Below are 24,595 nucleotides of genomic sequence, written 5' to 3'. Positions count from 1 at the left end.
ACTGTTTGCAGTCGCTGAAAACGTTCTCCGGATGCTGTGAGGAACACTGTGGCTTGTTCTTCTTTAGTTCCTGCTCTCTAGAACAGTTTGAAGCTCCTCGAGGCCACCCTGAAGCTCAGTTCTCACTATCTCCCAGGCGCACGAGCTGAACTCCTGTGCAACAGAAACACAACGCACATTCACGTATTAAACAGCAGAATTACACCACATCATTTCCACATGCACTTCCATGCAGAGGCTTTGAGTGTGTGATAGTGATTGGAGTTTCTTCTCTGTGTACTGACCTTCTCTTTCAGTCGCTCCTCCAGCTTTTCAAAAAACGACCTCAGTGTAGCAGTGCTGCTGTCCGCAGGTTTCTCCATCGCCGTCTGGAACTTTTTCCCTGCCTGAAAATGATTAACAGAGATAATGATGTAAACTTTTACTCACTTATTCCTACAGTAGTACATATTCTGAAGCACTTCGACTGAAGTGTCAGAACCAAACCCCTCAGACCAGGAAATCTCCGACTTACGCATTCCTGCAGCTTTCTCACTTGTCTAAACACAAGGCTCCTGAAGATTGCCAGACTGTCGCTCTCCCACTTCACTAGTGTGTGGTTGTTTTTGAAGATTTTTTTAACTCCACTCAGAGTTTCAAGAGCCACCAAGACCAGGTCTTCATTCTGCAAGAACAAAGCGATACAGCGAATATTTTAATGCTCCCGTTTTCATAGTGGAGAAATAATTGTTCTTGATGTTGTCGTCCCCCTTGGTAAGTAATCTCAAGCAGACTTGTCAGTAGGACATGGTGTTAAAAATGAACAGAATGAAAATGGCTTTTAATATATTTTTTTAAAGACATCTACATCCTGATGTAATCTTTGAAGGGTTTAAAGATGTGTACAGATAGTTGTAATTTGTTTTAGAGTCTGCAAGTTATAACTAGACATGGATCTTTTACAATAAACATTTCAGCACATACCTGAGCTTTAATGAACACGTCCTTTGGAAAGGAAGGAGAGGAGCTGTTTTTTCCCTCTAAACACTCCTGTGGCAACTGGCCACCCTGTAGAGACACACACGCAGTATTATTATTATTATTATTATTATTATTATTATTATTATTATTATTATTATTATTATTGATTCTCACCATACGCTCCAGCAAGTTCTTGCTCTTCTCGCTCAGTTCTTTGTAGTGTGCCCACCGGCAGGATGGCAGGGCTGCAGCTTCACACACACTCGACACGAACACGAGCAGCAGCACACACTTCATCAGCTCTATGTGATTCATTATACACTCAGTGAGAAAAGGTTACACACTCAGTCTCCGTTACAATCACAATGTTGCTCTGAAGTCCTGAAAAGGTGTGAATGAACAATAGCACCAGCCCTTTGTCTATTTATTTCACTTCATAAGGGGAGTTTTTTGTTAGTTTTTTTTTATTGCGTCTCGAACACGGATTCAATCTTACATGATTTTTTTCCACAATTGAACAGAAAGGGAATTCTTTTGCTTTCGTGTTTGAATTGTTTTACATCTGCGTTCCTTATTTCAACAGATGCGGGAGGGAGAAAAAACCTCCAGATGCGCCTTCCTTCACGCAAGATAATGAATGACATCATCACTTTCTCTTTCAGAAGCCGGCTTTAGTTGACAATTCCCGCGGTAACAATGCTGAAGACAAGTGACGTAATATACAGACGATATTATCGAAGCCCGCTGCGTGCTAATTATAACTAATTCTAACAAATGATCATTCTAACAAATTACACGCCTATTAGTTAATCTATTAAATAACGCTTTCAAAATCAAATGCTTTAGCTGCTGTGAACAACGTGTAGCCTCTCTCAGACCTCGAGACACCCAGAGATATTGTAGTTGCATAGTACTTACAGCACAACGCGGTAAAAGATTAGAAATATTATTTTTTATATCATGAGAGGAAGTTGTTTCTCACCATGTCCCAGCTTTTTGCACATTATTGTCATATCAGTGACTGTATTTCAGTGCCCTATGTCATCTGTGACCTAATCGATTTATTTTAAGAAAAATAAAGCATGAGTCCTATGTGATGTAAATGGTCTGCACTTAATTAATAAAGTATCTTATCTTATCTTATTAAATAGCGCTTTATATTGTGTCCCATCCTCACACACACACCAATGGTAGCAGAGCTGCCATGCAAGGCGCTAACGTGCCATCGGGAGCAACTTGGGGTTCAGTGTCTTGCCCAAGGACACTTCAGCATGTGGAGTCACGTGGGCCGGGAATCGAATCGCCAACCCTATGATTAGTGGACAACCCGCTGTACCACCTGATCCACAGCCGCCCGACAACCAAAAAGACAACCAAAAAAAATAATAAATAATAATAATAATAAAACATCCAAGAAAGTGTCCTAGCTAAAGACAAGTGCAGTGAATTAGTCAGTAATTATTGTCTCCATCTCATACATATTGATTAAAGACAATTTCTTTAAAGAAACACAATGAAACGCATACTCAACATCTGATTCAGCGATTTATTTATTTATTTTTACTACATGAAGACGACTATAGTTATAATTTCTGGCCCAGATTCTGCCTGCCGAGGTTCTGGAAAGTTCTCTAAACCATGCTTACCCGAAAACCACGTCGTAAGCATCTCGTATTAATTCTCTTTAATGAATGTTTCATCACCGAAATCATTCTTAACGAAAGTTTTATCCGGTGGTGATTTCATGAGTATTTATTATTAGGATTTCCGAAAAATGCCAGAGAAGACGCTAATTTCAGCGCAAAAAATCCATTTATTAAATAAATAATAACAACTAAATGCATACATGACCCAAGATTAGTGATAGTGAAAGTATTAGTAGTAATAGTAGTAATCGTAGTTTCACACTTAATTGTGTACTGAAGAAATGCCTCGTTTAAAAGTAAAATACGTCAATTTATTACAGACATTTTATTTATTTATTTTATTCTTTGTTTATTTTTTTGTAAGAGTAACAAGTTGTGACATTTTTACTTTGAACCAAATTTTTTTTTCAGATGGTTTCTGCATTAAAATCTATAATTATAGCCTAACTAAAATAAAGACGTGTAGCTTAACTCACTCAGTGTGAGCTTCAGCAGATTTATACTTTATATGAGCTTCATAACGACAGAAACTGAACAGCATTCCTTCTAAAGATTAAGCTCAGTGACATACAGCAAGAAATGTCATGTTAAATCTCACACGGGCCATTTTACAAACTGCATAACAAGAAAGAAAAAGAAAAGAAAAGAAAAGAAGAAAAAATATTCGGTTTCATTCTGAACCACAAGACAAATCATTTCTCCTCGCGTACTTTTTTTGGGGTTCAGGGGCAACATGATGCCACAAAACCGCAGATACAATAAATAGGCCGAGCTGGTGCCAGTCTGCGTGAACATCGCTTCAGAGGAGCACCGAGCTAACTGAACCATTTCACACTCACAGCTGAGTGCTTACTCTTTTCTCACTGAGTGTATATCATGGAGCTGATGAAGAGTGTTCTGCTGCTCGGGTTCGTGTTGAGTGTGTGTGAAGCTGCAGCTCTGCCATCCTGCACCTGGGCACAGTACAGACTCCAAGAAAAGAACGAGGAGAGCTCTGTACTGCTGAGGGACATGGTGAGAAACAACTTCCTTCATCATATCAAAATAATATTTCTAATATTTTACAGCGTTGTATTGAGTACTATGCATTAGGTATAATAGGCTTATTAAATATGTGAGCTTATAATAAACTTCTAATTATATAATGAACTTATAATTATAATAATACTAATTATTATTATTATCATTAGTAGTAGTGGTAGTAACTGTTGTTATTGTTGTTATGATATTACACACAGTAATGTATATTATAATAATGTTATGTACCGTTATATATGTACAGTTATAGTTAAATAATACAGTTATTGCATTAAGAAAATTATATAAAAATCTAGAAAAATCTTAAAAGACTACTTGAAAGTCAGTTAAAAGAAGTGTGTGTATATTCTTTTATTCCTTTATGACATTCTGCAGGGTGATGATTCGATGCCCTTGGAGTGTTTGGAGAAAAGAGAGCACTCCTTCCCAGATGATGTGTTTATAAAAGCACAGGTAAGATGTTAAACAGATTAGATTTCACACACACACACACACACACACACACACACACACACATATATATATATATATATATATATATAAGTATAAATGTTTGATGCTAATGCAAAGTCAGAAAATCAAAGAAGGGTGCAAATAAAAATAGTTCTAAATTTAAAAAAAAAATGACAGTAAAAGTCGTAATGTGTCAAATCGCTTCCTTTGTGCAGAATGAAGACCTGGTCTTGGTGGCTCTTGAAACTCTGAGAGGTGTTGCCACAATCTTCAGTAATGACCAAACATCAGTCACATGGGACAGAGAGAAACTGGGACTCTTCAAGTCTATCATAAGCAGACAAGTGAGAAAGCTACAGGAATGCGTAAGTCGGAGATTTCCTGGTCTGAGGAGTTTGGTTCTGACACTTCAGTCGAAGTGCTTCAGAATATGTACTACTGTAGGAATAAGTGAATAAAAGTTTACATCATTATCTCTGTTAATCATTTTCAGGCAGGGAAAGAGGTCCAGACAGCGATGGAGAAACCTGCGGACAGCAGCACTGCTACACTGAGGTCGTTTTTTGAAAAGCTGGAGGAGCGACTGAAAGAGAAGGTCAGTACACAGAGAAGAAACTACAATCACTATCACACACTCAAAGCCTCTGCATGGACGTGCATGTGGAAATGATGTGGTGTAATTCTGCTGTTTAATATGTGAATGTGCGTTGTGTTTCTGTTGCACAGGAGTTCAGCTCGTGCGCCTGGGAGATAGTGAGAACTGAGCTTCAGGGTGGCCTCGAGAAGCTTCAGACTTTCCTAGAGAGCAGGAACTAAAGACGAACACAGACCCACAACGCTCCTCAGTGCATCTGGAGCACGTTGTCTGTGATTGGAAACAGTGATTTATTTATTTTTATTTATCTATCTATCTATCTATCTATCTATCTATCTATTTATTTATTTATTTATTTATTTATGTATTTATGTATTATTTATTAAAAACGAAAATCATGTATGGTGAATATGTTCTTATCTTGTTTTTTATCATAATAAAATCAGACTTGAAGTAGAGCACATGGATGTGTTTTATGTCTTGTGAATTATCATTGTGCTGGAATGAATAATGCAGATGTTCTGGTCAGAAAAGCACGAAATGAAATCATGATACAGTCACAACAACATGACTAGCCTGCGTGATGAGAATATTATTGTAAGACCAATAAAAATACAAAATAATTTAAAAAATAACATATTGAAAAATTTAAATACTAATAAAATTATAGTAAACTGTTGCCACAATTATACAGGTGCATCTCAAAAAATTTAAATATCATGGAAAAGTTCATTTTTTTCCCAGAATTTAATTAAAATCTTTCATATATTCTAGATTCATTACACGTAATCTTGATGATTACGGCTTACAGCTCATGGAAATCAAAAATCCAGTATGTCAAAATGTTAGAATAAAGAATTTACAATACAGAAATGTGTACACAGAACCTGGAGCCTGTCCCAGGGAGCATGGGGCACAAGGCGGGGTACACCCTGGCCAGGGTGCCAATACATCTCAGGGCACAATCACATACACACTCACACACCCATTCATACACTTTGGTCATGCCAATCAGACTATCATGCACGTCTTCGGACTGGGGGAGGAAACTGGAGTACCAGGAGGAAATCCCCGCAGCACGGGGAGAACATGCAAACTCCACACACACAGGGCAGCGGCGAGAATCAAACCACCAACCCTGAGGCGAACTTGCTAAGCACTGTGCAACCTGTATTATGTTAAAGTACACTATATGACCAGCATTAATATGTTATTGGTCCCCTTTTCTGTTATAAAAAGCTCCATTCTTCTTGGAAGGCTTTCCGCTAGATTTTAGGGCGTGGCTGTGGGGATTTGTGTTCATCCACCTACAAGAGCATTAGTGAGGTTGAGGTCAGGTACTGGTGTTGGGACATTAAGGAGGCTCCAGTTCCAGTTCATCCCAAAGGTGTTCAGTAGGGTTGAGGTCAGGGCTCTGTACAGGACACTCGAGTTCTTCTACCTTCTTCCAACCTTCAGACACCACGTCTTCATGGAGCTCGCTTTGTGTACACGGATATCGTCATGCTGGAACAGTGTTTGTTCCTCTTAGTTCCAGTGAAGGGAAATTATAAAGTTACAGCGTACAGATACATTCCATACAACTGTATGCTTCTAAAAGTATTGCTGCATAAAGATCATAGTTAAATGTTAGAGCGAGCATCACACTGAACACTTAACTTTGCGATGCTTTTGAGGAAGTCAGCCCAGGTCATGAGCTTTATAGTGATCATACGAGATAGTCGACAGTCACAACAGGAAAAGTATATGTTTGTTTAAAGCTCTTCTGTACCAACTGCTATAACAAGCCATTTTATTAAAACAACAGGACCTAGGAGAGCTCACGCCGCTCCTATAGCCTGTTTGCGCATATATAATGCTACAGGAAGCCATACAAGTATTGCCTCTCTGTACATGTACACTTATTTTACATGTTAATGGTGTTAACCACATTATTAATTTATACCAAAAATCCAAAAAGCAAGAAAATTTGGCTTTTATGAGCGTCACAAAAAATGTGAGAAGTCGTTCTGTGTAATAATCTGTGAAACTAGGTAGGCGTTATTACAGGTTTCTATCCAGGCTATACAGAAACCCTCACTGCAGCTGCTCTCTCTCTCTCTCTCTCTCTCTCTCTCTCTCTCTCTCTCTCTCTCTCTCTGTTTCTGCCTGGCAAATATGACGAGCTACAGGCGCAGCTGTTTTGGCAAGATTGTGGTCAATGTTTCAATGAAAGGCATCAATGAGTGTGGGCTATTTCGGTTTCTCTTACATAATATAAACACTTCTCACTGAATATAAATCCACCCGCCATTCATAAGAGCTTCAGGGGCTTACCAGCCAAAAGACAAATGGAAAGGAGCCTCATTATGTCATTTACTGCCGTTACGCAACGCCCGTCTCTATTGTTTCTGCATTAAAAAACTCCAAAAAAAAATCACCAACTCTAACATAAACAGTGTGTGAGCTTGAGCAGATTTATACTTTATATGATCTTCATAATGAAGAAAGAAATATCCGGTTTTCATTCTGAACCACAAGTAAAATAATTTCTCATTTTTTATTTATTTGTTTGTTTGTTTGTTCTTGTATTTTATTAGAACCAAGATCACGTACTTATGTACACGTAGATATGTTCTTATCTCGTTTCTATCGTAATAAAATCAGACTTGAAGTACAGCACGTGCATTTAATGAATGATTGTTTTTTTAATTATTATGTGCTTTAATGAATAATGCAGATGTTTCAGTCAAAAGAGCAAGTGCATAAAATTAAATAATATAATGAAACATTTAAACCCTTTAAGGCAGCACACAGTATAATACATTACATGCAGAAATGATGATTTTGCTCATTTTCATATTTTTAGATAAATTGTATCTACAGCATATAACATGTCTACTATTTAATGTGCTCACAAACACGTTATCATATATTCCTGAAAAGCTTGTTTCCTGATATGTCAAATGTGTCATTATTATATACACTATATGGCCAAATGTATGTGGACACCTGACCATCACACCCATATGTTGTTCTTCCCCAGACGGTTACCACAAAATCGGAAGCACACAGTTGTATAGAATATCTTTGTATGCTGCATAGCACTGAACACCTCTGGGATGAACTGGAACTGGAGCCTCCTCACCATCCCAACATCAGCACCTGATCTCAACCTCACTAACGCTCTTGTAGGTGAATGAACACAAATCCCCACAGCCATGCCCTAAAATCTAATGGAACGCCTTTGCAGAAGAGTGGAGCGTATTATAACATAAAAAAAGGAGGAATAATCTGGACTGGGACCTTCAAAAAGGACATCACATAGCTGTGATGGTCAGGTGTCCACATACTTTTGGTCACATACTATATAATGCCACTATACTTTATAAACCATATAAACCCCATTAGTGGAAATGTTTTTAAAAGTTTGACCACAAAAAATATTGAAAAGAATAACTCATGTAGCGTCTTGACTGAAGGTTGTTTTGTTTGTGGATCTGGGAAGGTTCTTCAGAGAACCCAACAACTACATGTTAATTATGTAATCTATAATGGATGGAATGACAACAAGAGCTCGATTTGCTTTTGAATGAGTTTTAATTTAATTTAAAACGGTCATGTATAAAAATCTGTAATGTAAATAAATAAATAAATAAATAAACAGGTCATGATCCTTATAGTAATCTGATAAGACCTTTTAGGCAGATATTAAATATTTAAAAAAAAAAGGAAAAAAAATCCAAGGCACTTCTTCTGGTACAAAGTTAAAAAGCCGAACTCTGCAGAACTTTGGTAGTTGCTCAGCCCCAGCTGGAAAAGAGAACGCCCTTCAAGTCTTTATTCAGGATGAACTGTAGAGTGATGAGGACCTCCTTTCGGACAAATTCCCATCCACAAACCTGGGAATTCTGAGAAGAAAACAACAGAGCAGAAACGTTATTCTATAATGTTGCTGAGTTTGATCAAGTGACACAACATCTATAAATCTGCATGTTACTGGTTTATAACAGGTTAAATTTCTTTTTACAAAATTGTCATCGTTTCTGTATAAAGTGCTTCAAAGTGTGAGTACCTGTACTGTAGGTGACCCGTACCCGCAACAGTGAGAGAGATGTCTGTCACCTTTTATCACTTTCTGATCTTGTCATGAAGTGTCACAACAGTGAAAGCTTTCTCACAATAAAAAAGACAGCTTTCTACCTTAGCTAAATCTTATTTTATATATATATATATATATATATATATATATATATATATATATATATATATATATATATATATATATTGCTATACATAAGCTTAATGTTTATTTTTTATATATTTTTTAAGTGTTTTAGTGTTTAATTTATTCATTTAGTTTAGCATTTATACACATTTCCATATGTAGGCGCTACAGTAGCCTATATAAAAAGAAGAAGAAGAAGAAGAAGAAGAAGAAGAAGAAGAAGAAGAGGAAGAGGAGAAGAAGGTAGTAGTAATCTGTCCGTTCTTCTTTTTCTTCATCTTCTTCTGCTCCTTCTTATTATTACATCTTTCTTTCTTTTTTTTTATTAATGCTTTAATTTATGTTGTTGTGTAGACTGTGTAAGAGAAAGTTTCCGCTGGTGATGTAAGTTCGCTTTGCTCTTTTCTACAGCATTGTGCGCTTTTGCACTGTTGCAGTGTCGTCACCACGTTGCATCAGCAGTCTCTGCACTCGGCTCACGTCACCGAAAGACATGAAAGACCCGACAAACCCCGAGCGAAAGGGTTTCTGTGTGTAAACTCGCTTTCGGTTTGTAATCGAGCGGGGAAAGATCTGAACGACTCGGTGTCGATTGTCCCGCAGGTAAGATTGAAATATCTGTACTTTGTTGTTTTTGTTTTGTTTTTTGTTTTTGAGCAAAAATCTGTTCGCTGTAACGACTCGTTCGCTACAGTGTAACAATCCTGGTGTTCTGTACAGAGGGAGAAGTCTTACAGGAGTCACTTAGCGATCTAGTGGATTTAAATCTGTCGGCGATTAAACACGTCATAAATCTCTGTAAAACAAACAAACAAACAAACAAACAACATGCTGTATAATGTGTTAGTTTGTAGTTTGTAGTTAGATGTCGTTTTCCTATGCTATGCTAAGTCGGCTCAGTGGAAAGTGAAAGCGAAATCGGGGGTGGCTGAAGGAGCTCGCTGGGGATTTCTCACCGCGTCCCGGTGGCTCGAGCTTCGAGTTACGGCCCCGCTTCGTTTTCCCTTTCCATATACATGAGGATAAAACCCAGCGAGCTGCACCATGTCTCCAACAAGCTCAACCAGCCGAGAGCGCGAACATGGACACCAAACAATCATGGATCTGTCTTTATTTTCTGCTGTTTTTCATCGTGCAGGAGCGAAGCGAAGCCTGCGACTGGATGATCAGCCAGTACAGAGCGAAGAACAACTTCTGTTTGTCACTGCTGCAGGAAATGGTGAGTCAGTGGAGGAAGCTTTACTTCTCAAATTCTCTGATTTAAGCAGGTGACTCAACTGAGATTTAGGCTCTTAACCTGATACTACTACTACTACTATTAACAACAACAACAACAACTATTATTATTATTATTATTAGTAGTAGTAGTAGTAGTAGTAGTAGTAGTAGTATAGCTATAATAATAATAATTAGTATTATTATAGGTATATTATTGTTATTATTATTATTATTATTAGTAGTAGTAGTAGTAGTAGTAGTAGTATAGCTATAACAATAATAATAATAACTATTATTGTTAGTTATATTATTATTGCTATTATCAATAACAATAATACGATTACTACTAATAATTGTTATTATTATTATTATTATTGCTATTATTTGCATTATTAGCATCATTAGTCATTATTATAATTATTTTGCACTAATAATAATACAATCTGAACTTAGTCAAATAATTAATTGCACTAAAAATCTGGGTAATAGATAATCTACCACATGTTCTAAACTGTAGTCTTCCCTGTCGCCGCGTTTCCAAAAAAGGCACAGTTTGGTATTGGTATGAGGCATACGAAAAATGCCACTCTTATCACGTCTTTGTTATACACCTTACGTCTGAGTCGGGAATCACTAAAACACCATTGTTTCAGGATTAGGTTTGCATATCGTATTAAATGGGAATTTATCATTACTCTGTAACGATATTCACCCGGATGTTGCGGTCTTCCTGATTGGATCTATGAGGACATTTGTGAAGATTATTAGTTGAATTGGTGGTGAATTTATAGCTGTTTTGACCGAGATGTTGATAATGTCAGACGCTGTACGCATTATATTCCTATGTTAAATTTTTTTTCCATCTTTGTTTTTTAGGGTGGAGAGATTGTTCAAGTGAATGGTCCATTCCCACATCAGGCATACAGTGAAATCGAGAAGGCCAAGGTAATTTGAAAATTAAAAGCTAAATTGAGGATCTACTTTAGGTTCTAATGCTTTTGTAGGAGCACAACACTCACAACACGTCTTTTTCGTACAGGCAGAAGATCAGGTGAGGTTTCTGGCTGAGGCCACGGAGCAGATCATCAGTCTCTTCAGTGCTGTGTCTCATGTGGACAGGGCACTGGATGATTTCCTGAACATACTTAAGACCCGGCAGTTAACAGAGCTTACAAAATGTGTAAGTGTTGAATAAATGTCTTGTACTAATATAGTAGGTAAATATGCTGTAATAATTGAATATTTGCATTAGGGGACACTAAATTTTGCTATAGCAAAAAAAGTTTCAACTTATGATCAGTGTGAAGTAATGAAGTAGTGATGTTCAGTAAAGTAACTTTACTGCTTTCTTCTGAAACAGACATCGACATATGCTAAAAGAGGACGCTCACCCACTGAGAACAAACTGAGAGAACACTTCAGGGAGTTGAAGAATTTCTGGAAAAAAGCTGTAAGTTACTTTCATATTTTATGTGCTAGGAAGTTATATGGTAGGAAAAGTTTGGCCCCAAGGAATGCCAGACAGGCATCATTAAGCACTCGACAGAGTTAAAATAAAATACTGTATAGCGAGAGCATACTTGCACGGGTGTCTCATATACAGTCTCTGATGTCATGGTGTTACCAACATGGCGTCCAAAATTCGCGCTTAGAGCACGCTGCTTCAAGGGGAAATCATGACAGGGAAACAATAACCCATGCCACTATGCGTATAATAGACCACAGGCAGTGTACACACTATGAAAAATTGTATATGGATATGTCTTTGGCTTTATGTGACTATGTACGTTTTAAGAGCTTCAGATTAGCACTAGTAGTAGTAGCTACTGCTGAATACTGGTCCACGAGCATAAGTGAGAGGGCAAGCCCAGGAGAGCACACCGAGGTCGGCCATGGCGGCTGGGTTCCTGTGGTCCAGTTTGAACGATTGAATAAGCAAAGTTTGTAACCTGGGGACTTTGAAACTGATCGTTGGAAGCACAGTGAGCTCGGTGGCAGCGTCCAAGATGTCAGTTTAGGCGGAAATACGGCTTCAACGTCCACTAAAATGCCCAATTTGGCGGCCTCTTTCATGAGCGCTATAGATCACAGAGGTGTGGGGATGGATGGTGTTTGAAAGCTACTGAACAGCTGTTTTTAACGATTTAATGATAACGTAGCGCTCGTTGCGGTCTGGAGCTATCACGCTCTTCACAAGTACAGACGATTCCCGTTTTGGTAATGGTGCAGGCTTTCCATGAGAAAACGGCATGCAGGGCCAGATTTAAGGGGGTGCTGGTTTGGGCTACGCTCCCCAGATATTCTGTATGCAAACCCTAATGTTGCCTCAGGACTTTTTTATGACCCAGTTAACGAGTATATTACTTAAATCACATGTCATCCTCAAGGCTTGTGTGCGAAATAGGGATCACTTCCTTGTTTTCCTGAACTTAAAATAAACTAATGATGAAACAGCCAACCGTACCTACAGTATATACTGTATATTTCACACTATGTAGAATTCTCACAGTAGTGTAGCGACTGCCACAGTACAGTGTGCAGGAGCTCATATCTCAGAGTCCTCCTTAAAGTCAACGCCTGTGTGCTGTGTTTGATGTAAGTCAAACCCGTGTCTAAAAATAATTCAGCAATACGCGAGGAATAAGGAATTACTTTAGGTGTGATGAGAACATATAAAAAATAAAAGCATGGATATTTTCGTGATCGTTTTTTAGGCTCAATCTGTCGGACAAAAAACATAAATGTAAATGTACAGAAACAGAGTAGTTATGTATGCTAATGTATATTGATAGATATTTATTGGATAGTCACTGTATATTTATTTTATCTTTGTTGCAGAACTACAGCGCAGACTCTTTGGAGCGAATCAGGAATGTGGTACGGCGTCACCTTTGGCGGATGGACTTCGTTGCTGCCAATGTGAAGCATAAACTACTGAAAAGGACCAACTAAAAAAATCCTGCTAGTTTTGTTAAAGAAGAACAAACAGAATATTTAACCGGATATGTTATTATTGTCTAGAAATTGGACCAAATATGGGACCAAAAGGCTTACTGAATCTGTCATGTTTAAATGTCTTAATTGAATTCATGTATCCTTTTGATTTGGCTGTTGATAATCTTATTTATGTATTTATTTATTTATTTATTTATTCCTTATGCATGTATGTATTTGTTTATTTATTAGCATAAGGTGATGAGGAAACACTGTTATATTGTTATTTTTCTACGGGTTTGTTTTGATGGTCAATTTCACTGATTCAAGAAACAAACAAAAAAATATCATATTGATAAATGAATTAAAAAAATATTTTTTTACCCATTAAATCAGACATCCTCTGATGATTCATTTTTCTGTTTCTGACACTGTGGGCAGTGGGGACACAACACGTCACACATTATGAAAATAATAGAGTGAATTCAGGACAGTTTGTGAATTTCCATATTGTCTAAAGCTTTCTTGCAATTAATAAAACAAAATCCCCCAACACACGGTACATGTGTTAAAGAAAATTATAGCATATTCTACAGAAGCATGGATTACCCCTTTGACATTTTAAGGAAATGTTTGGTCATTTGGGACAGCATGATTTTATTGGTTTAGGTCTTTACGTTCATCCTCAATTACACGTTTAAAAGAATATTTATTTGTAGGATACTTATTCAGGGCACATTGCAATAACAGTAATTAAATATTGTATGAACAGAGTAGACTGAGTAAAATCAACTATATATTAAGATGTTGGCCTGAGTAACATTCGATCATAAATTTCTTACAGCAAAAGCAACAATAAAATGGTGAGAAAAATCAAGATTTTCAAATCAAAATTAAGAAAGAAATCCTTTCTAAAATTCAGTATAAACTGATTAAGTAAAAATCACAGCAGAAAAACTCCACTAAAAGAAAAAGATATATGTGCTAAGTTAAGTTAAACTGTCCAAATTTACCTGAGTTCACCAATGCTTCCAGCTCAGTGACTACACAGGCATACAAATAACAAAGAAGACCAACTTTAAATAAACTATCTTGTCGAAAGTTGGTGGACCCCTGACCAACACGCCCATATGTCCTTGTTGAACATCTCATTCCAGATTTATTCCTCCCTTTTTCTGTTATAATAAGCTCCACTCTCTCTTCTGTGAAGGCTTTCCTCTAGATTTTGGGGCATGGCTGTGGGGATTTGTGTTCATTCACCTACAAGAGCGTTAGTGAGGTTGAGGTGAGGTGCTGATGTTGTGATGTTGAGGAGGTTTCAGCTCCAGTTCATCCCAAAGGTGTTCAGTGGGGTTAAGGTCAGGGCTCTGTTCAGGACACTCGAGTTCTTCTACCTTCTTCCAAACTTAACACTTATCATGTCTTCATTGAACTCGCTTTCACACAGGAGCATTGTCATGCTGGAACAGGATTGGGCCTCTTAGTTGCAGTGAAGGGAAATTGTAATGCTACAGCACACAACGACTTTCTATACAAATTGTATGTTTCCAACTTTGTGGCAGTTTGAGGAAAAAAGGGTGTGATGGTCAGGGGTGCACATACTTTTGACCATATAGTGTCTAGATAATGGAAGTAGTTCACAGGTTTCAACTAACCAAGAATTACAGCAGACAATGGTGTAAACATCTGAATTTATAGAAATATCTATGAAGTGTAATCAGTATGTGTAACTAACATTTAGATTTATTACTTAAGCATAATCTATATGTATAATCAATATTTAGAAGCATAATGTAAATCCATAGAACACTTTTTGATCAAGGTATATTCTAAGTGTGTGTTGAGTTAGATGAATTCTGTGTCTTACTGCACAATAATTGTTCTTTCTGTACCAGCCTGTATCTTCCTCCACAGAAGCAGATAGCTTTGAGGCCAGATACCAATTAACAAGTTAGGATGAGGCCTTAGGAGGGAACGAGCTCATTGAGGCCTAAGAAGGGAGTGTTGGTCAAAGTCAGGACTCTGAGTGAAACCTTTTTTTTTTTTTAAAAAAAAAAAAGAATAAACCATGTCCTCATAAACCCTTTGCGTGTTAGAGCAGGGAAAACTCTCGAACGTGCCACTCTAAAATGTGCAGGGGTTTTTGCAGGACCAGATTTGTGAACATGTATGTTTGTATATAATCAAAGTTTTTGACATGCAGTTAATCAGCTATGGCATAGTGTGTTACTGGGTAAGACCTTTTAACCAACTTCGTGCTGTAGAAAAAGTTCTATTTAAGTGTAGATGTGATTGGACAGGGTTTGCAGTAATCAGGCCTGGTTGCGTCTCGTCCAGCTGAACCCCATTATGAATGCAGTTTCATAGATTTGGGTAACTACAGGTGCAAATACATTTTCACACGGGCCCAGTTGGTATTGGATAACTTTTTTTTGCTTCAATAAATAACTGTATTTTGTGTTTACGCAGGTTGCCTTTGTTTCGTCTTAGATTTCGTTTTAATTTCTGAAACAACTTAGTATGAGATATTCACAAAAACAGAAGAAATCAGGAAATACTTTTTCACGTCACTGTAAATATCAGTGAATGATTACCTCTCAGTTTAACATGCTGCCATGATGTCAGTCTTAGAGCAAAGCCGTGTGGTTAGTTCCTGTAAAGATCACAGACATGAGTTGGAAATGTGCTGCATATGGCCGTATAAAATCATCTCTAGACATGAGTGGTTTCTTAAATGAAGAGGTTTTAAACCCAGAACGTAATCGGTCTATAATCTGCTACTGTTTGACTAGAGACAAAACTTCTTAGGCCACCTACAAGAACCTACAGCAGCTGTTCGTAGATACCACTGTTAGAAATTATCATATGAAAAGAGGTTGCTTGGTTTAGGCAAGAACTTTCCTGACAGGCACAAGTTTTTATCGAGTGTGCGTCAGATCTGTGAACTTAATCGGAAATAAACAAGACTTTAACATTTCAGGGAATAGCTTCTTGTTTATTAAGCCTGCTAATCGAACATCTCTTTAAACAAGATTCATATCGAGCATATCTCGTTTATGAACCCCATGACCACATCCAGGATGCGTTCTCCAAACTCACACCCAGTTATTATTATTATTATTATTATTATTATTATTATTATTATTATTATTTATTAAGTGTATGGATTATTTCAGTTTTAGTTTTAGTTTTGTAATACACATAATTTATTCACAGGCGCAAACACCTAATTAGTATTTCCGTTTGAGAAAGTTTTTTTTTCGCGCTGCAAACTTTGTTTCATAACCCACTCGTCTGTTTTCGAGTTGCAATGCGAAAGTGACGTGAAAGTGAAAGTAACGTGTGGCTGGTGTAAGATCATATTCGACTAGGTTAAATGGAAGACGCAATGACCTGTTAGCTGCGTTTATTCAGCAGTGAACTGTTTCTAGCATTCTGCTGATATAGCAGTAAATCCCCATTCTTTTTGTTTGTTTGTTTTGTTTTTTTAAATGAAGTTTGTGGTGATGAAAAGAAACGAAAAAGAAAAGTTACAACCCCCTATCAAAGGGGTGTTAATGAGGAAATGGTCTCACATTTCTCTTCACATCACGGTTTTTTTTTCCACAGGTAATGCGTGAGCTGCGAGTTGCGTGGAGCGTTTTCACCAAACGTTTAAAACTATGCTGCACACATTCTGCGTGGAAATGGGGAAAGATTGGGATGAGGGGTGCCCCTTGTATCATTTGCTGTACGTGATGCTGTGCAAGAATCTCTTGGCTTTAGTCTGTCAGATCTGGTCATACTGTGAGAGACCCCTTAAAGACCCTACAAGAATAATAGTTGGCAAAGTCTTCTCCCCCTTCGGGAAAGACTATTTTGAAAGCGGTTCAAGTGCTTCGTGAACGGTTGGGGATAGTAAGAGAACTGGCAGGTCTCACGTTGCGCTCCTCCCAGGAGTCTCTGAAGCAGAGATATGACCATAAGGCAGTCTCTTGTTCCTTTTGTGTTGGAGACCTAGTGTAACGTTATTGCCTGTGCCAGGATGTTCTCTCCAAACCTTTGCCGAACCTTATGAGATTAAACAAAAGTTGAGTCCTACTAACTACATTCTCGGTACGCCTGATCATAGGCATAAAACCCGTGTGTGTCACATCAACCTATTGAAAAATTATTATGCGTGTCCTTCCCTATCTGAGTCCAAACCTGTTCCTTCTGTGATGCCGGTTGTTAGACTCCCCGTAGAAGGTCAAGGATCCTCTGCTGAATATTCCCCGGAGGTTGATGATCTATATCTCGGAAGAAACTGCATGTCTTCCCACCACTTAGTCAATTCTGACGCCTTAAAGCGGTTGCCCAAGAAATTGGAAGGGTTGTCTCTATCACTTCAGAAAGACATTACAACATTAATCAGTAAGTTTCCTAATCCGTGGCGCTGTATCATGGCTGACCCTGCGCTCTGACTCCAGCTTCCTGACATGCTGGGGTACGTGAAGAAAATAGTTTCACTGTGCTGTAAAGTATATGTGATTAATAAAGAATAAACACTCATTATATGTTCTTTTGCTACACCCGATAATTTCCTCTAGTATACATTCATGGCATTTGGTCTTCGTAACGCGTCAGATGATTTCTAGCGGCTGATGACTCGAGTACTTGGGGATGTTCCGAATTGCGCCGCATACCTAGACGATGTGGTAGTCTATTCAGATACCTGGAAAAAAACCAAAAAAACCTTGAGCTACTAGAGCTTGTTTTCACTCGTCTCTCTGATGCTTCATTAGTTTTGAATTTGGATAAATGTGATTTTGGGAAAGGATTTGTCTCCTATTTGTGTAAACAGCTGGGACTAGGGGTCAAACCATTAAGTGTCAAAATTCAAGAAATATGCTTGTCCCAAGCTCCTCTGACAAGGTATTAACTCTCTTTGGGGGGGGGGGGGGGGGTTTGGTGTTTACAACCCACTTTCTTTGGGGATGGGAAGTCTTGTTTTGTGTGTATTGTCCCATGTTTTGTGTGCAGGTCCGAACTCCATGATCCCATGATAACATTACTAATAGGCGACACTATTTACAGAGGTTGAGAAGCTGGAGAGTGTGGAGGAGGAGGTGGTTGAGGTTGTTGAGGAGGAGGTTGGAAGTGGTTACCTGTGATTGTGTGTTGGGAGATTTGGTTCATGTTTGCTTGCCCTTGTGGCTATAGTATTCTTTGTTCTGACTGCTGTTCTGGTTCTGACTGTGAGTTTGGTCCTCCCTGTACCTGTTTATATGTATATATTCACCAGTGTATATATGTTTCACTTGGTTTACCGACAGTAGGGGTGTGGCTGCCATTTCTTTTGGGAGTGGGGTCCTTTTTGTCTCTGTTTCTGGATTAGTGAATTAGTGATTAGTGAGTTGTTTTTCTTTTAGGTAAAGAAGTTTTGTTTTTTTATTTTAGCCTTGGCCCACCCTGAAGATAAGCCTAGTGTTATGTTCTACAGTTGTTCTACAGTTGTACAGTTGTATATACACTTGCCTATTTGTACAATATACCACCGATTTATTGAAAACTGTTTTTTTTTTGTGTCTGTCGTTCCTGGCTTCCATTATTAAGAAATCTTCGTCTTTGAACGGTTACTCTGTGCGGCTCAACCTAGACTGTGTCGTAACAGTGTGCAAGTAAAGCAGTATATAAAAAAATATATATTTTTAAAAATTTGATTTGATTAGATTTTATTTATAAAAAGTGCAAATATTTAAAAGCATACATCAATACCCAGAAATGTAAGTAACCAAATAAATAAATAAATAAATAAATAAATAAATAAATAAATAAATAACAATATATTATAATAAAAACAAGATAAACACATGATTTTGTTTTCATAAAATAAAGAAACTAACCAACAAACAAATAAATAAATGTCACTGTTTGCAGTCGCTGAAAACGTTCTCCGGATGCTGTGAGGAACACTGTGGCTTGTTCTTCTTTAGTTCCTGCTCTCTAGAACAGTTTGAAGCTCCTCGAGGCCACCCTGAAGCTCAGTTCTCACTATCTCCCAGGCGCACGAGCTGAACTCCTGTGCAACAGAAACACAACGCACATTCACGTATTAAACAGCAGAATTACACCACATCATTTCCACATGCACTTCCATGCAGAGGCTTTGAGTGTGTGATAGTGATTGTAGTTTCTTCTCTGTGTACTGACCTTCTCTTTCAGTCGCTCCTCCAGCTTTTCAAAAAACGACCTCAGTGTAGCAGTGCTGCTGTCCGCAGGTTTCTCCATCGCCGTCTGGAACTTTTTCCCTGCCTGAAAATGATTAACAGAGATAATGATGTAAACTTTTACTCACTTATTCCTACAGTAGTACATATTCTGAAGCACTTCGACTGAAGTGTCAGAACCAAACCCCTCAGACCAGGAAATCTCCGACTTACGCATTCCTGCAGCTTTCTCACTTGTCTAAACACAAGGCTCCTGAAGATTGCCAGACTGTCGCTCTCCCACTTCACTAGTGTGTGGTTGTTTTTGAAGATTTTTTTAACTCCACTCAGAGTTTCAAGAGCCACCAAGACCAGGTCTTCATTCTGCAAGAACAAAGCGATACAGCGAATATTTTAATGCTCCCGTTTTCATAGTGGAGAAATAATTGTTCTTGATGTTGTCGTCCCCCTTGGTAAGTAATCTCAAGCAGACTTGTCAGTAGGACATGGTGTTAAAAATGAACAGAATGAAAATGGCTTTTAATATATTTTTTAAAGACATCTACATCCTGATGTAATCTTTGAAGGGTTTAAAGATGTGTACAGATAGTTGTAATTTGTTTTAGAGTCTGCAAGTTATAACTAGACATGGATCTTTTACAATAAACATTTCAGCACATACCTGAGCTTTAATGAACACGTCCTTTGGAAAGGAAGGAGAGGAGCTGTTTTTTCCCTCTAAACACTCCTGTGGCAACTGGCCACCCTGTAGAGACACACACGCAGTATTATTATTATTATTATTATTATTATTATTATTATTATTATTATTATTATTATTATTATTATTGATTCTCACCATACGCTCCAGCAAGTTCTTGCTCTTCTCGCTCAGTTCTTTGTAGTGTGCCCACCGGCAGGATGGCAGGGCTGCAGCTTCACACACACTCGACACGAACACGAGCAGCAGCACACACTTCATCAGCTCTATGTGATTCATTATACACTCAGTGAGAAAAAGTTACACACTCAGTCTCCGTTACAATCACAATGTTGCTCTGAAGTCCTGAAAAGGTGTGAATGAACAATAGCACCAGCCCTTTGTCTATTTATTTCACTTCATAAGGGGAGTTTTTTGTTAGTTTTTTTTTTATTGCGTCTCGAACACGGATTCAATCTTACATGATTTTTTTCCACAATTGAACAGAAAGGGAATTCTTTTGCTTTCGTGTTTGAATTGTTTTACATCTGCGTTCCTTATTTCAACAGATGCGGGAGGGAGAAAAAACCTCCAGATGCGCCTTCCTTCACGCAAGATAATGAATGACATCATCACTTTCTCTTTCAGAAGCCGGCTTTAGTTGACAATTCCCGCGGTAACAATGCTGAAGACAAGTGACGTAATATACAGACGATATTATCGAAGCCCGCTGCGTGCTAATTATAACTAATTCTAACAAATGATCATTCTAACAAATTACACGCCTATTAGTTAATCTATTAAATAACGCTTTCAAAATCAAATGCTTTAGCTGCTGTGAACAACGTGTAGCCTCTCTCAGACCTCGAGACACCCAGAGATATTGTAGTTGCATAGTACTTACAGCACAACGCGGTAAAAGATTAGAAATATTATTTTTTATATCATGAGAGGAAGTTGTTTCTCACCATGTCCCAGCTTTTTGCACATTATTGTCATATCAGTGACTGTATTTCAGTGCCCTATGTCATCTGTGACCTAATCGATTTATTTTAAGAAAAATAAAGCATGAGTCCTATGTGATGTAAATGGTCTGCACTTAATTAATAAAGTATCTTATCTTATCTTATTAAATAGCGCTTTATATTGTGTCCCATCCTCATACACACACCAATGGTAGCAGAGCTGCCATGCAAGGCGCTAACGTGCCATCGGGAGCAACTTGGGGTTCAGTGTCTTGCCCAAGGACACTTCAGCATGTGGAGTCACGTGGGCCGGGAATCGAATCGCCAACCCTATGATTAGTGGACAACCCGCTGTACCACCTGATCCACAGCCGCCCGACAACCAAAAAGACAACCAAAAAAAATAATAAATAATAATAATAATAAAACATCCAAGAAAGTGTCCTAGCTAAAGACAAGTGCAGTGAATTAGTCAGTAATTATTGTCTCCATCTCATACATATTGATTAAAGACAATTTCTTTAAAGAAACACAATGAAACGCATACTCAACATCTGATTCAGCGATTTATTTATTTATTTTTACTACATGAAGACGACTATAGTTATAATTTCTGGCCCAGATTCTGCCTGCCGAGGTTCTGGAAAGTTCTCTAAACCATGCTTACCCGAAAACCACGTCGTAAGCATCTCGTATTAATTCTCTTTAATGAATGTTTCATCACCGAAATCATTCTTAACGAAAGTTTTATCCGGTGGTGATTTCATGAGTATTAAGAGTTATCCTGTAATGAATTTCTGAGCTGACTTTTTTTTAGTTTAAATGTCTTTGGTCATTTTCATTTTAGTCAATGTTTAGTCAATATTACCCACAATGCCGTTCAACGATCTGCTGCTAGTGACAAAATCGGATTTATGCTGCATTTGTCTACAGGTAGCAATTTGTAATTCCCCATCTCAAACCAGTAAAAGCCAAAGAAAACACAGCCTCATCTTGAAATTCTGACTCAACAGCTTGGGGTAGTTTACCTAAGCACAAGTTTCCTACCTCCCTGTTTATAGAGCCACATCAAATGAACACATCATCAGATATTAATAAGGTAACTCTTCTTACCTTTAAATGAGTTATACCGTATATACAAGCCTTAGCTTTAGACCAAGCACACTCACAATACAGTTCACTGTTTGAGGACAAAAATGTATATCACTCATCACAGTTTGCTGGCTAGCTTGTTGTTAACAGAAGATGAAAATGGAAGCATCCATGGTTTTCTTATCTTCCACTTTGGAAAATGACTTCATTCCAACTTGCAAGGCAACACAGCATTAGCCCTGTTTCAACTGTACCCAGAGAGCGATACAGTGGGTCTCTAGGCCTTTGGTCTGTCCAGCTCTCTCAGCTCCTCATTTGTACACTCTGCTCAAACAGATCAACTACTAATACTAATACTGCCATCAATGGCAATGCGCTAATCATCTTGTAAGTAGATAACTATAGTCAAGACGAATCTCTGCCGTAACTCGTACGTCATAATCCAGTTTTTGCACCAACTTCTCCACTACTTCTGTGTTTGATTTATCCGTAATACGATGCTGAACATGAAAACGTTATTCTTTGCTTTTAAAAGCTGAAGAAAAACTTGACTGTTATCATTTAAGTTTCAAATCATTGACTTTTTTCCCTCCTGTTAAATGCTATTGAAGATATGCTAACAATAACAATGTCCCCCTGTGACATCATTAGGGCACAAAACTGCTAATTCTTATGGGAATAATGAAAAGACAGCACCAAGCAAGCAACACAGCACAGGTTCACTGAGGACATCACAGACATTTCATTATAAACATATGTAATATGTTTCAGGGTGAAGTTCTCCTTTAAGGTGAAATGTGAGGTGAGAAGCCCACACACTCATGACGTTATCACATAACTGAATAAATGCAAGGCCGAAAACACAACCCTGCACAAACTAAAGGGAGTAATCCAACTGTCAACTGTTAAAGCACTACACAGATCAAATGGAGTTCATTTTCACCTGTTGGGACGTGCTGAACTGGAACGCCGCCTCGGGAAACGGGACAGGAACTGTGCCTTCAAGACAGTGCAGAGGAAATCTGTCTCCCTAATACAAAACAAAAAGCGTGCTCAGTTCTGGGGATCTTATTTTCCTCCTCAACACGATGTGCATCAGATTGATGTGCAGCTCACCATCTTCTCCAGAATATCATGGCATTTCTCCACCAGCCTCTTCTGAAGCTTGCAGCTTGTAGGCATCGAGCTCACGTGCGCCATGCAGATGATCACAGTGCACAGCCATGTGAAGGTATGAAGACCTGACATCTTTCAGATTCCCCCTGAGAACAAATAAAGCTGAGAGGGAGAGAAAAGAGAATGGAGAGCAGACCTCAGTAAGAATTAATCCGTTTCAATGAGTCATTCATTATGAGCAATACACTACACAACACCAAAAGATAAACATAACACAGGAGCTTACTCTGATTACACACACAGATAATGGAAATGTAAAATAATAATAATAATAATAATAATAAAATAATAACACGTCATATTAGAGAAACTCTGATCAAGTGCATACACAAGCAGTTTACATTTAAACCTGTTTAAGTCTAATTATTCAGTGAAACCGGATTAATTTCAAAATCATTTTCTATCACTTTGCGTTCTTTAACTATGAATTGTCAACACTACAAAATCTATAATCTATAGGAAATGCGCAACAGCAAGTATGCAGTTATTATTATTATTATTATTAGTAGTAGTAGTAGTAGTAGTAGTAGTAGCATTATAAGTAGTATTATTAGGCTATTATTATTATTATTAGTAGTAGTAGTAGTAGTAGTACTAGTAGCAGTAGTATTAGGCTATTATTATTATTATTATTACTATGAGAAAAGGAGCATGCATTCACATCGCCTCTTTTTCTTACCTTAATAATAAATTCGGAGTCTTTTCTCGGCTTGCTGTAAACCCTCTGTCTGGATGATCCATGCTTGCAGCTTAAATACAGCTCCAGCTTTAAAAGTGAAAAGGGCTGATATCAAATATTTGACTTCAATTGAATTGAGTTGTGTAATTTCGGGAGAGAATTTCGATGCGCTAATTTCCGTTTTCCAAACAGGCCTGGCACAAGACTTTCACTCGACTCGTGAGGGAAAACAATACTTAAGATATCAGTGCGATAATAGATACATAGCTGATTAAATATATTGATAGAATATAGACCCTAATTTTATATTGTAACGGACAGCGGTGTAAGTGTTGCTTAAAGGAATGCGCATTAAATGTAATTAAATGCGCAGAAAAGATATATTTTTCATAATTGCGTTAACATTAAAGCATCAACGATTTTATCTTTGTTTAAACAATAAATCCATCTAATATACAAACCAGACTATAAATAACAACCATGCATAGTCAAGCAAATTTGGCAAATGAAGCCGCTGGCTTTTGGCATTCACCCAAAATACTCGCATATCTTGTTCTTGTTTCACTGAAAATCCTTTTTTTTTCTGTCTTTCTTTCTTTTTTTTCTTTTTCTTTTCTTTTTTTTTTTTTACCCAAAGTGAATTAAAGGTGGAAAGGCGCATACTTTTCTACTTAAAATGTAAACTGATATACAGAATATTCTGGATTTCACTCATCTTTGACTGGACCAAAATTTATGGCTCTATCAATGGCTAAGGATGATGAG

General features: G+C 37.8%; 4 protein-coding genes across 6 annotated transcripts; 2 read left to right on the top strand and 2 right to left on the bottom strand.

The window, feature by feature from the left end:
- Positions 1-63: 63 nt before the first annotated feature.
- LOC128600791 (interferon tau-2-like) lies at positions 64-1,275 on the bottom strand. The gene is made up of 5 exons (XM_053613490.1): positions 1,135-1,275; positions 964-1,047; positions 515-664; positions 285-386; positions 64-153 (listed from the first exon to the last, which is right to left on the bottom strand). Exons 1-5 carry the CDS (start codon positions 1,273-1,275, stop codon positions 64-66), a joined length of 567 nt encoding a protein of 188 aa, XP_053469465.1.
- A 2,738-nt stretch (positions 1,276-4,013) lies between these two features.
- LOC128600790 (interferon alpha-2-like) lies at positions 4,014-5,382 on the top strand. Its single transcript, XM_053613488.1, has 3 exons — positions 4,014-4,537; positions 4,591-4,692; positions 4,824-5,382. Exons 1-3 carry the CDS (start codon positions 4,268-4,270, stop codon positions 4,911-4,913), a joined length of 462 nt encoding a protein of 153 aa, XP_053469463.1. The 5' UTR covers positions 4,014-4,267; the 3' UTR covers positions 4,914-5,382.
- A 3,725-nt stretch (positions 5,383-9,107) lies between these two features.
- LOC128600537 (interferon a3-like) lies at positions 9,108-13,443 on the top strand. Of its 3 annotated transcripts, XM_053613092.1 has the most exons (7): positions 9,114-9,142; positions 9,311-9,502; positions 10,038-10,118; positions 10,994-11,062; positions 11,157-11,297; positions 11,478-11,567; positions 12,956-13,443. In XM_053613092.1, the coding sequence occupies exons 3-7, from the start codon at positions 10,062-10,064 to the stop codon at positions 13,067-13,069; spliced, it is 471 nt and encodes a 156-aa protein (XP_053469067.1). In that variant the 5' UTR covers positions 9,114-9,142; positions 9,311-9,502; positions 10,038-10,061; the 3' UTR covers positions 13,070-13,443. The 3 variants fall into 3 exon arrangements, with proteins under 3 accessions (XP_053469065.1, XP_053469067.1, XP_053469064.1); XM_053613090.1 differs by having other exon boundaries at positions 9,108-9,142; positions 9,311-10,118; XM_053613089.1 differs by lacking the exon at positions 9,114-9,142 and having other exon boundaries at positions 9,149-10,118.
- A 4,532-nt stretch (positions 13,444-17,975) lies between these two features.
- On the bottom strand, positions 17,976-20,887 carry LOC128600538 (interferon tau-2-like). Its single transcript, XM_053613093.1, has 5 exons — positions 20,078-20,887; positions 19,901-19,984; positions 19,453-19,602; positions 19,223-19,324; positions 17,976-19,091 (listed from the first exon to the last, which is right to left on the bottom strand). Exons 1-5 carry the CDS (start codon positions 20,216-20,218, stop codon positions 19,002-19,004), a joined length of 567 nt encoding a protein of 188 aa, XP_053469068.1. The 5' UTR covers positions 20,219-20,887; the 3' UTR covers positions 17,976-19,001.
- Between the last annotated feature and the right edge of the window lie 3,708 nt (positions 20,888-24,595).

The sequence above is a fragment of the Ictalurus furcatus genome, chromosome 24 (genome assembly GCF_023375685.1).
Source record: "Ictalurus furcatus strain D&B chromosome 24, Billie_1.0, whole genome shotgun sequence".
Lineage (NCBI taxonomy): Eukaryota > Metazoa > Chordata > Actinopteri > Siluriformes > Ictaluridae > Ictalurus > Ictalurus furcatus.
This window is presented reverse-complemented; position numbering and strand designations above follow the sequence as displayed.